General features: G+C 33.4%; 1 protein-coding gene across 3 annotated transcripts in view; it reads right to left on the bottom strand.

Annotated features, from left to right (window-relative positions):
• LRP1B (LDL receptor related protein 1B) overlaps positions 1-16,982 on the bottom strand; it is a 1,899,539-nt gene that overhangs the window by 788,270 nt on the left and 1,094,287 nt on the right. For all 3 annotated transcript variants that reach the window (XM_078451331.2, XM_078451332.2, XM_078451333.2), the window contains exons 9-11: positions 15,490-15,661; positions 13,003-13,146; positions 8,136-8,372 (exon numbers count right to left, since the gene is read on the bottom strand). In XM_078451331.2, coding sequence (XP_078307457.2) covers positions 8,136-8,372; positions 13,003-13,146; positions 15,490-15,661 — 553 coding nt within the window. The remainder of the gene's footprint in view (positions 1-8,135; positions 8,373-13,002; positions 13,147-15,489; positions 15,662-16,982) is intronic.

Here is a 16,982-nt window from a genome sequence, read left to right as displayed (position 1 = left end):
TTGAGCTAGCATTTCCTAATCTAAGACCTTAAAGTCATGTCAGCCAAGTATGATTTGTCAAACTTGTCTTTTACTCAGAAATCTGTATTAACCTAAGCAACATTACAATTATAGTCAATGTTCACAATAGTAGCCCTAGGTTAATAAAGGATTCCCAAGTGATTTCTTAAGTAACAAATAAAAATCACATAATGCTAAGAATAATTAAGAAACTGGGTAGAATGCATTTCTTTATTTTAATTTATCATGAAAACTGGAAATTTAGTTAAAATGTGCAAAAAATTATACTCATCAGAATATCTATTGATATAATGGTTATATTTGTAATAATACTCTAATATATTTTGGAGATTACCAAGTATTTTCACATTCTCTGTTTTGATCTTACCAGCAATTTAGAATTTACAAGATAAGACATGTCTTTATAGAAGTTCTAGAGCTATCTCAGCTATTATGTATATACATGTATTTGTGGTTCATTGTATGCATGCATTTGCAGCACAAGTAGCACACATTTGTCCATGCTTATGCCTAGGTATATATGCCTATGTTGTGTGGAAATAAATAAGGGGAAATATATCTTTGTGTTCACCAAAATTCATTAGCCACATGGCCAATTACATTTTTTTAATGACAACGTACTTTGGAATCCAGATTTCAAGCTACTCCTATTCATGTCAACTTTTCACAGAAGACATATATATTCACTTAGAGGTTTTTTTTTCCCCCAAATATCTCATATACTCCATGAGAAATATAAAAAAATATGAGAAATATATGTTTGCAAATTAACTATGAAACTGAGCCCATATTTTCGGACTCAAATCTCCACTGAATTCTGGAAACAAAAACATCTTATTGACAGACAATGAGAGTTAGTACGTGCTAACAGGCTATAACCTTGCTACTCAGTGGGGCAATATCTATTAAAATCTCAGGAATTGCAAATGCTCACAAATCTCTTCTTAGCAGTTTTAATTAGGAAATGTCTGATGACTGACAAATGTGTCCATTATTTTCTTTAATGGTTGGTCAGAGTCTATATCTCTCAGAATCTTTGAGCATTCCCTTATGAGAAAGTTCAGAGTCAATGTCAGAAAAATGAGACTGATATGCACCTGGAATCTAAGAGCAGAGAGTAAAAGGTTGTTCTTAATTTTAAAATGTTTTCCAAGGCATACTCACTCCTTAAAGTACATGGGAACTTTCTAACAAAATTCATTACTGATATCTCAATGTTAGTTGCATCACCATAAAATTAGTTCGTTAGACACACGAGAAATTCCTAGAAAGTTATACAATGCTGAGGTTCACTGACATTCAAAAACAAATGGTGACCTTTTCCCTTATATCAGGAACAAGACAAAGATATTCACTCTTGCTACTTTTATTCAACATAGTAGTGAAGTCGTAGTCACAGCACTCAGACAACAAAACAAAATAAAAGGGATCCAAATTGGTAACAAAGAAGTAAAACTCACTATTTGCAGATGGCATGATACTATACATAGAAAACTGAAGATTCCGCCAAAAAACTATTAAAACTGATAAATAAATTCAGTAAGATTGCAGGATAAAAAATGAATATAGAGAAATCTATTGCATTTCTATACACTAATAATGAAGCAGCAGAAAGAGAAATTAAGAACACAATCCCATTTACAATTGCACCAAAAAAAAATTACCTAGGAATAAACGTAATCAAAAAGGTGAAAGACCTATACTCTGAAAACCATAAAACACTGATGAAAGAAATTCAAGATGACACAAATGGAAAGATATTCCATGCTCATGGATTAGAAGAACAAATATTGTTAAAATGTTTATACTATCGAAAGAAGTCTAGAGATTCATGCACTCTCTACAAAAATATCAACCGACCTAGAACAAACAATTCTAAACTGTGTATGGAATCACAAAAGAACTTAAATAGCCAAAACAACCTTGAAAAAGAAAAACAAAACAGGACATATCACAATTCCAGACTTCAAGTTATATTACAAAGCTGTACTAATCAAAACAGTATGGTAACAACAAACAAAACTAAAAGGCAACCTACTGAATGGGAGAAGATATTTGCAAATGACATATCCAAAAGGGGTTAGTATCCAAAATATGTAAAGAGTTTATATAGCTCAACACACCCAAATAAATAATCCAATTAAAAATGGACAGAAGACATGAACAAGCATTTCTCCTAAGAAGACATACAGATGGCCAATAGACACAAAAAAGATGCTCAACATTACTCATCATGAGGAAAAAGTACATCAAAACCACAATGAGATATTACCTCATTCTTGTCAGAATGGCTAAAATCAAAAGCTCAAGAAACAGCAAGTATTGGCAAGGATGTAGAGAAAAAGGAACCCTCATGCACTGTTGGTGGGAATGCAAACTGGTGCAGCCACTGTGGAAGACAGTATGGAGGCTACTCAAAAAATTAAAAAAAAAAAAAATAGGACTACCTAATGATCCAATAATCATGCTGCTTGTATTTATCCAAAGAATAAAAAAAAAATACAATTTGAAGGGATATATGCATCCCTATGTTTATTGCAGCATTATTTATAATAGACAAATTATTAAAGCAATCTAAGTGTCCATTGATAGATGAATGGATGAATAAGATGGGATGCATGTGCACACACACACACACGCACACACACTCACACACACACACAATGGGGTATTATTCACACATAAAAAAGAATGAAATCTTAGCATTTGCAATGACATGTATAGAGCAAGAGAGTATAATGGTACGTGAAATAAACCAGTCAGAGAAAGATAAATACCCTATGACTTCACTCATATGTGGAATTTAAGAAATAAAGCAAAAAAAAAAACAAAAAACAAAAAACAAAAAAAGAACAAAGGAAAAAGTCGAGACAAACCAAGAAACAGACTCTTAACTATAGAAAACAACAGAGGGTTACCAGATGGGAGGTAGATAGGAGGATGGGTGAAATAGGTGAAGATTAAGAGTACACCTATCTTGATGAGCACTGGGAATTATATGAGAATGTTAAATCACTCTAATTGTATACCTGAAAGTAATATAATACTATGTTATGTACACGGACTAAAAATAAAATACACACACACACACACACACACACACACACACACACACACACACACATACACAATGGACCTTTAGGACATACCAGAAATTCATACAGCATTATACAATGGTGAAGTTCATTGACATCCAAGAACAAATGGTGATCTCTAGAAAATGATAATCTTACACTAAGATTGGTGTCCTTTGGGAACAGATTATATCCTGTAATCTGTTGTAAGTAGGTGCCCTAGGACCAGTTAGAGGAGAGGCCTGGAAATGTTTCTGGAGTTCTGAAGTGGGTGTTAAGTTGGTCGTCATTTGTGTGTAAGTGTGGGGAGTGGGGAGTGGGGGGGTAGTGGGGGGGATGGGGGTGTGGGTGGTGCTGGCAGTGGTGGTTCTGGTAGTGAGTATTTTACGATTTACAATGATGAAAAATAATTCATGCCCCGGGTATAATACCATATATTTCAAACTGACAAACTGGAAAAACTGATTCTAAAATCCATGGAGGAAGAATGGAGATGCCAGGGATAGAATTGAGCTGAAGATCCTTCAGATGCTGGACAAGCAAACACACAAATAAGGTATTATGCTTTGGTAGTCAACAGATTATCTTCAAACATGTTATTTAGAGAATATGTTCAGCACAGACAGACTCATCTTTCCTCCTGGCTACACTTCTCTTCATATTATCAGAAAAGACATCCTATGTTGCAATCCTGTCCAAAGTTATTCTTTATTCTCCAATTTAAAGGCTTTTGCAAATACCTTCAGTTAAAGGAAGAGTCTGAGGTGTGGAAACATGTACCTACTCCAGATCTCAATCAAATAGAACCCACCATGATATATGTATGTATGTATATATGTATATATATGTATATGAATATATGTATATAAATATATATATGTATATATATGGGGGGAGAGAGAGAGAGACTCCCCCAATATATAAAGTGGTTAAGAGCACACTCTTTCTTTTAGTTCCTTTGGCTATTGTAACAAATTACCACAAACCTGGTGACCTCAAATCTCCAGTTAAATTATGGGAGCTTTTGAAATTACAGTTTTTCTGTTATAGCTTCAGGCATTAATAACTTTCAAATTCAGGAAAAATGCTTTGAGTGTTTTTTTTTTTTTAGTACTTTAAAGATATGGAATGATATCAAAGATTGTTTTAACATGTCTTCTATTTGGATATACATATCCCAGTAGAATTAATTTATACAGTTTAGAAACAAGTACTGCATTAACAGAATGCATACAATAATAAATTTAATAGTAAGCTATCAGTTTTCTATTTTTTTTCCTTTCTGCTGAGAATTATAATTCATCCTGCAATGAAAAATGGATCTTGGACAAGACACCCAAGAAGATAAAAGTGAATTTGATCTTATAAAGAATATCCATCTTGTTCTCTTAGATGGTATAACAATTATACCTAGCAAGAATAGGTAATTAAATTCGCTAACCACTTAGTCTAAATTTGCCTCCTGTTGATATCTCTTTTTACTTTTGACCACAGTGTCCTACTTTATTTTCTTTATGGCACTTATTATTATCTTGTTCATTTATGTGTGTGTTTATTATCTGCTTCCTACTATTTAGATACAAACTAAATATAAAGCTTTGTCCTGTTTACTGCAATAGTCCCATCATTTACAATGGCACCTGGCCCAGCAAAGACATTTGCTGGATGTTTATTGACTGGATGAATAAATAAATAATTAATTAAAATAAATAGTATGAATTTTACAAAATTATGGCAAGAATTCTGGAGAATAAAAAAACTTACAGATTGGTACAGATTTGTCTTTATGGAAGTCTATTTTTAATTACATCATTAATATATCTTTATTTCACAGATGTTTTCAGTACGTATTGAGGTAGATATAAGTATCTCAAAGGGACAATTTTCCTTTATCTTTTTTAAAAATATTTTTAAACGTTTATTTATTTTTGAGAGACAGATCATGAGCAGGGGAGGGGCAGAGAGAGGGGGAGACACAAAATCCAAAACAGGATCCAGGCTCTGAGCTGATAGCACAGAGCCCAATGTGGAGCTCGAACCGACGAACTGTGAGATCATGACCTGAGCTGAAGTCAAAGGCTAAACCAACTGAGCCAGCCAGGTGCCCGTCCTTTATCTTTTATTTATAGCTACAGTTTCAGCCCACAAGATTCTACAGACTATATGATACACCACATTTAGGAAGTTTTCCATCAACCTCTGAGAGAAAAAAAAAATCAAAGAATAAATAGAGATGGGAATTTTCTGAAATGCTGTTTTTCTTTCTTTATAGAAAGGATCTGAGCTTACATGAAAGATATTCAAGATATTGATGTTTTATTTACAAACAGCAAAATCTTTATAGCCTTGTACTTCAAACTATACAAATATATCTGAGATTCAGAATTTCTACCAAGTTTACAAAATAATTTGTCAAACCAAGCATTACCTCTAGTCTTCAGGTTGGATGGTGGATAGATAGTCTAGCTAAATTAGTGAATACATATAGAATTTATTTTGTTTCGATTCTAAGAATGATGAATTGTCATTTGCCGAATGTAAGTTCTGTTTTGACATCTTAATCTTATAATGTCTATTATCGTTCTCTTTAATGGTGAGGAGAAAGATTAAGAAAAAAGTATGAAACAGTCTTTGCACAGCAATATCAAAATGTTAAGTATATTTCAGGTGTGAAATCTACAAAATGTTCTCATAACCTTCATACTGCCAAAACAACAATGTACAGATGTGCCTGGCAGTCAAGTGGCTATTAGAGCTGATCTCTGTTGCTGTGCTGAAATGCAAAGACGCACCAATGTCACTGATAAGATAGTGTTATCAAAGTTAGAATTATTAACTGGAACATTCAGTCACAGCACAGGAACTGACATTTTTTTAAAGGAAACCAAGACCCTTCTATGTTACATTTTATTTCTTGAAAATTTCTCGTTCAAAATCAGAGCAATCCAAATGAATCTCCTGACACAGAATGTGAAAGTCTATTGTCCTTCTAAAATTCTCCATCATGTGAAATCACACTACAAAGAAATGTAGGCAGAGAGCCTCTGTCATGTCCAATTTAAGATAAAAATCTTAACTCTAATTAGCAACTCTAAAAATGCTATGGTGGCTTCATAGTGCCTTAATCAGTAAACTACAAAAAAAAAAAAAAAAAAAAACAGGGAGATTTTTCATTTTAACACTTCATCTGTAACTCGTGGAAAGTGTACATTTTATCATTCAAGGTTTGATTTAAAGTGAACCTGAGTTAAATGAATAATCTCCTTATGCTTCCCTGTTCCCACTAAAAGACAGGAAAGACCACCACTCATTACCACTCATGCTGTAAATAATTTTAATGTGTCTCTGCTCTTATTTTCTCTCCTTCCTCTCTGATTCATTCTGCACTCCACCCTCCAGTTTGATTCTCCTAAAACATATGTTTTCATTCACATGATTCTTTGGCTCAAAAGCATTGCCTTCCTCTTAGCCCCTCAGGATTTCATCCAAGCCCCTTCACCTCATATCCCAGGTCTTTTGTTTAATCACCTTCCACTTTCCACCTCTCCTCGGACCCTCTTCCCTGTGACTAAAATCTTAAGTGATCCACTGAAGTTCACCTCATCCTCTTTCTGGAGTACATATTTTTTTTTCTTGGTTCAATGGAGTTCTTTGTTCCAAAATATCTTTCCCTCCCTTATAATATTCTTCCTTTAAGATCCAGCCCAAACATCACCTCCTGCACAGAAAGTTCTCTAAGAATAATCACATAAAGATATCTCCTCCTCCCTGTGGATTCCCACCACATGGACATTCTCCATGAATCATGTATTTCTTTGGGCCAGTTTTGAACTTATTAAATTCTGCAAAGCATTTACATTTTTATGTGTTTATATTCTATCCAAAGGTAGATTATGAACTCCTTGAAGGCAGTGGTCACTTTTTAAAATTCTTTTTATCTCCCGAGATAGCTAGTAAGTACTTTGTTCTTCATATAATAAGCATATAATTAAGGTTCTCTAAATCAAGGATTTTTAAAATATTTAAGAAGTAAATAGATTGTATGTGTGAGGAAACATGATCCCTGAATCATTAGTGAACATGTTTAAAAGTGACTAGTAGTCAAAGACTTGGTTTGATCATTTTTTTAATACAGTTTATTTATCTGCAGAGAGAGCGAGAAAGAGAGAGAGAGAGAGAGAGAGAGAGAGAGAGAGAGAGAGAAAGTAGGAGAGGGGAGACAGAGAGAATCCCCAGCCTGATGTGGGGCTTACACTCAGGAACCATGAAAATATAACCTGAACCAAAGGTGGACAGTTAAGCAACTGAACCACACAGGCGCCCCAAGGTTTGCTTGGTTATTGAAGTTATTTTCTACTAATACCAAAGTTACACTACTTAATTACCTGACTGGTTGTTTCCAAGCCATGACATTTATAAAATAAACCATTTTAACAAAGTTTATACATAGATGTTTGCAAGTATATCGTTGCATATAAGTAGTAAAACTAGGTACAAAGTTTCTATAAGTAAAACTAGGTCCAAAGTTTATCTGAGACTACAGATATTTCAAGGGCATCGCTAGAGAACTCAATTTTAATGATTTATAAAGTAAGAAACAATATGCAAGAAATGCAATGACAGTGGGACATTGATATCTTTAATGCACTTTGAATGACATGACCAATATGCTTATAAGAATCAAATATTACACAAGTTCTAATGTCCTGTTAAATCTTATGTTCTGCCATAGAGCACTATAGACATATAACTGAAAATCTGCCTTTTCCACAAAGGTGAATAAATAATGTAATTTAATTCCTGTAATGTTTAACATGGATTGGACAATTCCAAGTTCCATTTTATAATGATGGTTTTAATACACTAGTACGTGAAAAAATGTAGAAATAATGTTACTGAAGAAAATTACATTAACAAATATTTTTAAATAAATAGCAACTTAGGTTCTGGTTAAAATAAGCTCTATGTATGTTGGATTTATTCTTTCACAGTGCTTTATCTGCGAGCAGTTTGATGTCAATATTACACATTGTCACTTACCATCTTTCAGGATGGTTTCTCGCTCAGTGCCATCTATCTTCTGCCGGCCAATCAGGAAACTGGTGGTGTCAGCAAAGTAGATATAATTGGTTTCTGCATGGAAATCTAAAGCACGAGGGTTTACCAGATTCTCTATGGGGATCATGTATTCATCAGCTATCTTGGTATTCAAGTCCATTCCTCTAACAATTCCTGGGCGTCCTTTCCCATAAAAGAGGAACAACTCATTCTTCGGTCCTGCAGAAGAAAGATTACAAACATAAACAACTGATGCTGCCTAATCTTCTTTATACTGCATAATGCCACTGTTTAATTAACTGGCACAATTAGCTTTTTTAAAATTCAATACCAAAAATTAAACTCTAAAATATGCCAAATGTATCTCGATGCAAGAAGACCAGCTAATTGCATTACTTTAATTAAAACCGAAATTACTTCCGTGAATGGGTTATATTTAGTTAATTATTCTTTTGTCTGTAACTGTCTGTATAGCAAAAACATGACAGATCATTGGATAACTGGTAACAGTAAAATGGACATTTATTAAAACATCCGGCACATTTAATTTTACAATTCATTACAATCTAGCACATTCTGTAGATACAAACTGTAGCATTCATTATGTCTGACAATGCTACAAACTTTACAATATTTAAAACACCCCTCCTCAGAGTCTGCATGGAAGGCTGTCAGAGGCAAAAAAATAGATTCACACAGTATCACACACTTGCATGTGAATATATTACAGATGCCTAAACAAATGATTTATTTGTTTAAGAATTGAAATAAAATGTCAGTTACATCACTTTTTTTAAAATATTAATAAGAATGTTAGAGGTTGATGCTGTCCTCCAGTAACTCTGATGTACAATGCAGCCCTTATAAAAACAAAACAAAACAAACACCCCGAACAAAAAGAATTCCCCAGGTTAAAAATGCCAAATTCAATGTAGCTTTTACTATAGAGTGAACTGACTCCTACAGACTTTCATATGGAAATATATTCCAGGCTCTTCAATTGCGAGAGCAATTGACTTAGTCTACATAATTTGAAGAAAATATTTTTATATAAAAGGGAAAACATTGAGTTTTATAAATAAAACTGAGGTTACAAATGATTCAGTTTCATTGGATGACAGTACCATAAGTCAGCTTGTTAGCAAAGTAAAATAACTAACCTATTGAAAATCTGGAGAAAAAAGAAAAAATGAGTATTACTCATAAACTCAACACTCTCAATACAAACTATATTATCAGTTTATATATTCTTTCCCTTGTTTTCTTTCAAAATTAGTGTTATTGAATATTAAATGTATATAAACATATTTATTATATTTTATTACAAAGAAAAATAAAACAAATTGCATGTACCCCACACACATCTTAAAAATATTTCCAGAACACTGGAAGGGATTCATGTGCCCTTCCAGAACACTGGAAGGGATTCATTCCTCCCCCTTTTTTCCTATTCCCCTTTCATCTCAGAGATGTCCAATATCCTAATTATATTGTTTATCATGATTTTTTTTGCAAGTTTCAGTCTATATGTGGTATGTATTCCAAACATGATTTTTCATGTTTGAATTGCATGCGTGAATTCTTCTCTGAGTTATCTTTATTTTTACTATATTTGTGACATTCATCCATGGTTGTTGTAGTCATTTTTCATTTACACTGTTGTATTATATTCCTTTATGTGACTATTTCAAACTTAATTTTTCTAATGCACAATTATATATAAGAGGACAATTTTATATTCTGCTTTTATTACTCAATATTAGCATCAAAATTATGTCCCATGTTGATCCATTATTTAAGCTTCACATTCTTTGAGTATGATCTGTATCCTATACGATAATTTGTCAAACTATTCGCTAGGGTTGATTTTATCTTTTCATTATTATAATAATACTGAGATAAGCATTTTTTTAACCTAGAATTTTATATATTTTTTATGATGATCTCTAAGTATACATTTCTAGAAATGGAATTACTGGTAAAGAATATTAACATCCATCTTCCTCATTGCCTTCACCGTCTCTCACTGTATCTATTTTCAAAAGTACCGTTTTTATTTTTCTGAATGTTTATTTATTTTGAGAGAGAAAAAAAGTGCAAGTGGTAGAAGGGCAGAAAGAGAGGAGAGGAGAGAAAGAATCCTAAGCAGGCTCCCCACTCTCATTGTGGAGCCTGACACAGGACTCTATCTCACAAACCATGAGATCATGACCTGAACTGAAATCAAGAGTGGGATGCTTAACCGACTGAGCTACCAGGTGCCCCAAGAATATCTTTTAATAATAATATTACATATTATTTAAAAGTGAGTATTTATTTCAAAAGTGACGTTTCCTACAAATTTTACGTGCACATATACTTTTGTTTTTAAAAATAGGAATCTTAAAAAAACAATGAAATAAAAAAATAGGAATCTTACATATGCATTTTACTACCTCATTTTTTTAAATTAATGATATTTTATTGTGTCATTAAAAGGTCTTCAAAACATTACTCTCAATGGCAGCAACATGTTCCATGCTAGAGAGGCAATATGATAAGTCAGCTACTTACTTATTGCTGGGTATTTAGATTGTTTCTGGGTCTTTGTTATTATAAATACTTTTATAATGAATTTCTACAGTCAAACGAGGAATAATTTCTTACAGGATACATTCAGTTTTATGTATTTGTATGTTTTATCAAATGTCTTTCCAACAGTGACATAAATTTCCAATTTCTGTTAGCAATGCATTAGAATACTGTTTTCACTATATCAAATTTTGATAACATTTTTCATTAATGTTTTAATTGGTAAATGAAACATGACACTTCATTTGTTTAATGTATGTGTTTGTGTGTGTGTGCTTTAAATTAGAGTAACCATTGTCCCCATTGTTTACTTACCTACTTATTTCATTCAATACCTACTTTAAAATCTCTTCTAGTGTCTTGACACTTGACATTGTCCAGACACTAGAAGACAATTGAAACTAAAAACTTCATTTCAGAGACACTCAAATAGAGATGGACCTGATTTTAAGTACCACAATCAGATGTACTAGCTCAAGTGTGGAATGTGGAAATGAGGCTGCCTTTGTTACTTCTGTCATTATTCATCTAAAGGAGAAATTGAATTTTTCCACATTAGTGTTCTTCCTTTGTGTATATCAAAAGGCAAGGAAGAGGGTTTAGTTTTGTTGTGTTTTGTGTTGTTTGCCAGTAAGGAACTATCAGTTGTGACACATATCTGGCGCTAATAGCTTTGATGCAAGTTGTGGAGATCCTGGATCTCAACCAAAATGATGGACTTTTGGACTTACCATGGTCATTGTGGCTTCCTGATGCCCAAGCTTCTGATTGTGACAGTTTTCTGGTTTTAAGCCAGGGTAGTTTGATAGTGGTTTTGAGGGATGTTCTGAAGACTGAGTCTAGGAGCTATTGCTTCAGACTTTTCAATGATTGTATAAGCATCTATATTTTCTGCTTAAAATAGCTAGAATGGTCTTTGTTAATGTAAATGTGCCTTGATTGATACACTACATTACGGGTGATTGAAGTTTATGCAATTGTCATCCTATGTTTTTCTCCAAACATATGTATTTATGTGAGTATGCATGAAAATATGCACGTATAAATGAGTATGATTGCATTTTTGCGTGACATGCCATCACTTTTCAAGTGGTAACCACACTAGTTTAAAAGTTGGCAACACATACACACATGCATGCACAACTTTGCATGTCTTGAGTCTCCTAACTTTCAATTATCCAGAGGATATCTTGTACATGAAATCCAGCATTTAATACAAAGTTAGAAATGAAAACAAAATACTAAGACATTTATTTTATCACAGTAGAGCCTCCTGGATTGTCGATTTAAAAGTATTTGTACTACTACTTCAAACCATTTGGACTTAACTTATAACAAATTTAGTGATCTAATTTCATAGTCCTCAGTAAGCAATGACAAGAAAGTCAAAGACATGGCAGGACAGTGACCAGAGAAGGAACACTGACAGAAATAAAAAGCCATTGTTATAACAAAATGGAGATAAAATGGACACTGTAAAAAGCAGTCATCATAACTTTAAAAATTATGGTATTTGGGAGACATTTAACAGACAGTAATCTCCACAGGGACACCATTCCTACAAGGGCCATTCTAGTCTATTTGCTTATGAAGACTCCAAGTAAAGACTTTAATTGATATGGGGGCAAAAATCTAAATTTGCAAAAGTCATGCATATAATTATTCATTATCTTTTTAAATAAAGAACAATTATGTTATTCAGCATATCTCAAAAATAAAGCAAAGATAAGTCTGTTAGAAAGCTTTTCAATAAAATTGTTAAAGAGATTGATATTTAATTAGTATAGCTCCAGTTACCTGGAAAATTAAATAATGAAATGAATTTCACTCCCCAGTGATGCTGGATAAGGTGAAACATTGCTTTATGTGGATTTTTATTGGACTAAACAACACACCTATTACTAGGAGCAGCTTCTTGGTTCAGATAAGAGAAAATATGGTCAACCAATAATTCAGGCTCATTAGACCAAAAACCTTCTTTAGGGAATTAAAGAAAGATCTTCCTAAAAATCTTCCCTGAAATATATTTCCCAGGGACTCATAAATTTAGTGACTCTATAGCCTGATTCAGTTTCTCATTTACATTCTCACAAAAACAAAACAAAACAAACAAAAACAAAACTCCTAAATACTAAGGAAAAATGGCTGGTACATTGTGTAGGCAAATTCCACCTGTTAAGTCTTATGTTATTGCTGATGTTGACATAGCTAATTAATACTAAAAAAACCTATTCTGAAGCAGTAGCTGCTGGCAAAGTGTTTGATTTTAACAACATACTTTTGCACGACCTGCCATCACTTCCCAAGTTGAAGCCCGTCCTGCAGCGACAGGTCCGTGTTTTGTAACTGCTGCTGAGCAGACAGATGTGTGAGCATCCCCCTGGCATTCCATATGGATCCACTTCACATGCATGGCTTCTAACTACAACAAATAAAAAACAGCACACTTGAAAATTTCCAAAGACAAGATAATTATGTGCATCAGTATGTCGAAACTTTTATAGTGCATGAAGAGGGAATCCTCCCCCAAATCTTTATACCCTATGATTTATTACCATAATCAATTGGAAAAAAGAGTTTAAACTTCATCAAAGAAGAGGTAGGAATTTTTCAAAGCCCTCCTAAGGTTATATCGAAAAAAATTCTGCTTTTATATCAAACTGTTTACATGTAGGCACAAAAAGTAACTTGGTATTTCTGATTCATGCTTGTTGTTCTTTCTTAAAATACCTATTTCTTACAAATATAAAAAGATACTATAAAGCTATGCCAGGTTAGGTAATTAAGCAGAGAAAGGATTTATTTTGAAATCCATTAGGTGGGCTCTTAATGTGGAAGAAACATGATTCAGGAACTATCTTTACTGAGAAGTGCTGAGACAACACTGTTTTTTTCAATTTTGAGTCAACTGCCATATTGAGAACCCTACCACAAAATGAATGTGTGTGTGTGTGTGTGTTTGTGTGTGTGTGCGTGTGTGTGTGTGCGTGTGTGTGTGTGTGTGTGTGTGTGTGTGAGAGAGAGAGAGAGAGAGAGAGAGAGAGAGAGAGAGAGAGAGAGAGTAATTTCCAAAATGTAGAGGCTACTTTGCATGTAGAGATTGAGGAACAGAACATTTCATGAGTGTAGAAGTTACAAAAAGAAAAAAAAAGTACCCCCCCATGACATATGAAGAGAATGAGAAAAAGATGAGTCAAAGAAAAAAAGGCTGTGGTAGGAATAATGTCACTAAGATTTTATATACTATTGTGGTTATATTTCTTTTTCATCATCACTAACTTGAGATTGTGACAAATAACATGGCAATTTTCTTTTAATACTAAAATGGTTATGCTTTAAAAATTCTGCCATGTTCATTTTGTATTCCTATTTTCAAAATGAAAATACCCCTACCTTCTACCTTTGTCTCCAATAGGCTTTTGTCAAAATAGTAGCCACAGTGATTGCTTTAAAAAGTAAGTCATATCATGAGACTCTGTCTAATGCTTCCTAAGGAATCCTCATCTCTGTAAGGAAAAGATTTTGCAAATATCTAGAGGACCCTACTTGCTATGGTCCTCCTTCATTTCTCCAACCTCCCCTATTACTTCTCTTACCATTTTTGCTCTGCTCTCAACACATACATCTCCTTGCTGTTTCTTGAAAACTCTAAACACGCTCTTCCTTAAGGTCTTTGTGCCTGCTCATCTCTCTACCTGCCATGTTTGTGCCTCATTCCTTCAATTACTTCAAGTCTTCATTTAATTTCATTTGTTCACTGGAACTTCCTCAAACCATTCAATATAAAATTGCAAAGTACCCCCATCCCTGAAATGCCCTATCTGCTTTATTTTTTCTTTATAGCACTAATTATCTTCTAATATACTTGATCCCTTTAAAATTATGTCTTCTCTACTAGGATACAAATATCATAAATACAAGAATTTCTGTCTGTTTTATTTACTGCTACAATCCCAGTGTACATACAACAGTTCCTGGCACATAGTAAATGCTCAGTGAATAATTGGCAAATAAATGTATACTAACGTCAAACTCTAATAAGGTTTATTTACAGAATCCCAAATTTAAATTGACTGTAAACAGATTTGTGACAATACATTGCCTCAACTAAATCTATGTTAGTGTTTACATAATTCTAAATTAGTTTCATTTTGAAGCACAAAAAGATGATGAAAATTTGGAGTGGTGATTCTGGCTTGTTACATTATTCTATATATGACTGAATGTAAATTGTATTGATGAACAAGCATCATTAACCTACTATGCAAAAATAACTAGTTTGTGTTTCTAAGAAATACTTGGAAACATTATAGCCTTCTCATTAAAAGTTATTTTTAATTAACTTGTATTAAAGAATAATTAGGAAAAGTTAAGAGACCCAAATGACTACAATAAAAACTGAAGAGATACTGTAAGGAAGTCACCTGATTTGAAATTTGTCTTTCAGAATGATACCAAAAAACATCCTTAGCATCTTAGTATCTGGGTTCCATGTCTACACACATGATGATTGAAAGCTCTTTCCTGAATCTAAATCTAGCCATCATTTCAATTCTATGGTTGTAGAAACAATTCACTAGGAACTGAACAATTTGTCATTTAGACTTGTGCAGGGAGCGCTCTTCCATTTTATCAAGCAGACATGTACACTTTTGCTATCAAACAGAATTTATGACTCACCCACTTTAACTCCACACAGAGCACAAGGACCATTTCCTCATTCAACCCACCATTATAAAGGCAATGAAGAAGCCTTGAGTCTTACCTGTTGGTTGAGTTCTTTTTTGATAAATTCGGATTCCTCGAGCATTTTCCGTTTTAATTAACGATTGAATATCAGTGCCATTAAATCGGTTTATCCTTATGATACTGAAGTTATCAGAATTGGTTGCATACAAATAGTCCTCAAACACAGTTATTCCATAAAGATGTCTGACCTATATGGAGGAACAAAAATAACTATGATTTTTAATTATGCTGCTTTTAACTTGAAAGAAAAACATTGCTATTTACTACTGTGGAAACTCCCCATAGAAGAGTCACACACATCTTATCATTTATTTTCTCTTCAAGAATTCAACACTTCACTAATTTAAATTTTTTCCTCTGAATAGAAAACATTATGCAATAGTAGATAAAGCAGTTCCGAATGTATGAAGAATTTTATACATGATTCATTAAGAAAACATGTTTAGTAGCTACTTTTCAAAGGCTAGTGAGAACCAAACTTCCAAGCGTATTCAATAATGTGCTTAAGACACTGTTATATAAAATTTCAGATGTTTTTAGGGGTTGTTTGTTCATACAGTTGGGAAATATGGAATTTAAAACAGTGTAGCTCTGGCTGTATGGACTGATGAGAAAACACCTTTGAAAATTTATTTTATAAGTTCAAAATCCCATTTTTAAAATTCATCTTATTTATGTTTTTATTTTATTTTTGAGAGAGAGAAAGAGAGAGAGAGACAGAGTGCAATTGAGGGAGGGGCATAGACAGGGAGACACAGGATCTGAAGCAGGCTCCAGGCTCTGAGCTTTTGGTACAGAGCCTGACATAGGGCTCAAAATCATGGGACCTTGAGATCATGACCTCAGGTGAAGTCAGAGCCTCATCAGCCTGAGCCACCCAGGTGCCATTTTTTAATTAAAAATGTTTAAATCACATGTTACATTTAGATGAATAATTGCCCCAGCATGGAAAACAATAAATAATGAAACAACATATTTAAATAAATGTAAAAAAAAAATTCTACTCAGAAATCACTTTTTTTTGGTAAAGCATATTTGTAACAGAAATGGAGCTGTTTGCTTTGCTATCCATGACACTTTAACAGCAAACTCTCCTTAGCAGAGGTCCTGGGGACTGAGTGCAGGTAGGGACAAGTTGCATTCACGGAAAGCTGCTAGTAAAGCAGAGAGAGAATGGGTTTACTGATTTTCCCATACAAATGCCTACAAGCTGTGCACAATGCATTTGAGTATTCCTTGTATTATATTTGATTTACAATGGTTCTGCCTCGGGGTAGGGTGAGGCTATCATTTGATTTGTTCTAGAGATTTTGTTGAAAAAAATCTGTCACAATTCTCTGGCATTATAGTGCACTTTTAGTGCAGTTTTAGCACAAAATGTAGTTAAGAGAATTTGAAAAAAAACTATGTATGGTTTGTAAGATATTTTAAGGAACAAAATTATAATTTTTAAATTGTTTTTTAAATAATTTTTAAATGTTTATTTTTGAGAGCGAGAGAGACATTGCA

This window comes from Panthera onca, chromosome C1 (genome assembly GCF_046562875.1).
Source record: "Panthera onca isolate mPanOnc1 chromosome C1, mPanOnc1 haplotype 2, whole genome shotgun sequence".
Classification (NCBI taxonomy): domain Eukaryota; kingdom Metazoa; phylum Chordata; class Mammalia; order Carnivora; family Felidae; genus Panthera; species Panthera onca.
This window is presented reverse-complemented; position numbering and strand designations above follow the sequence as displayed.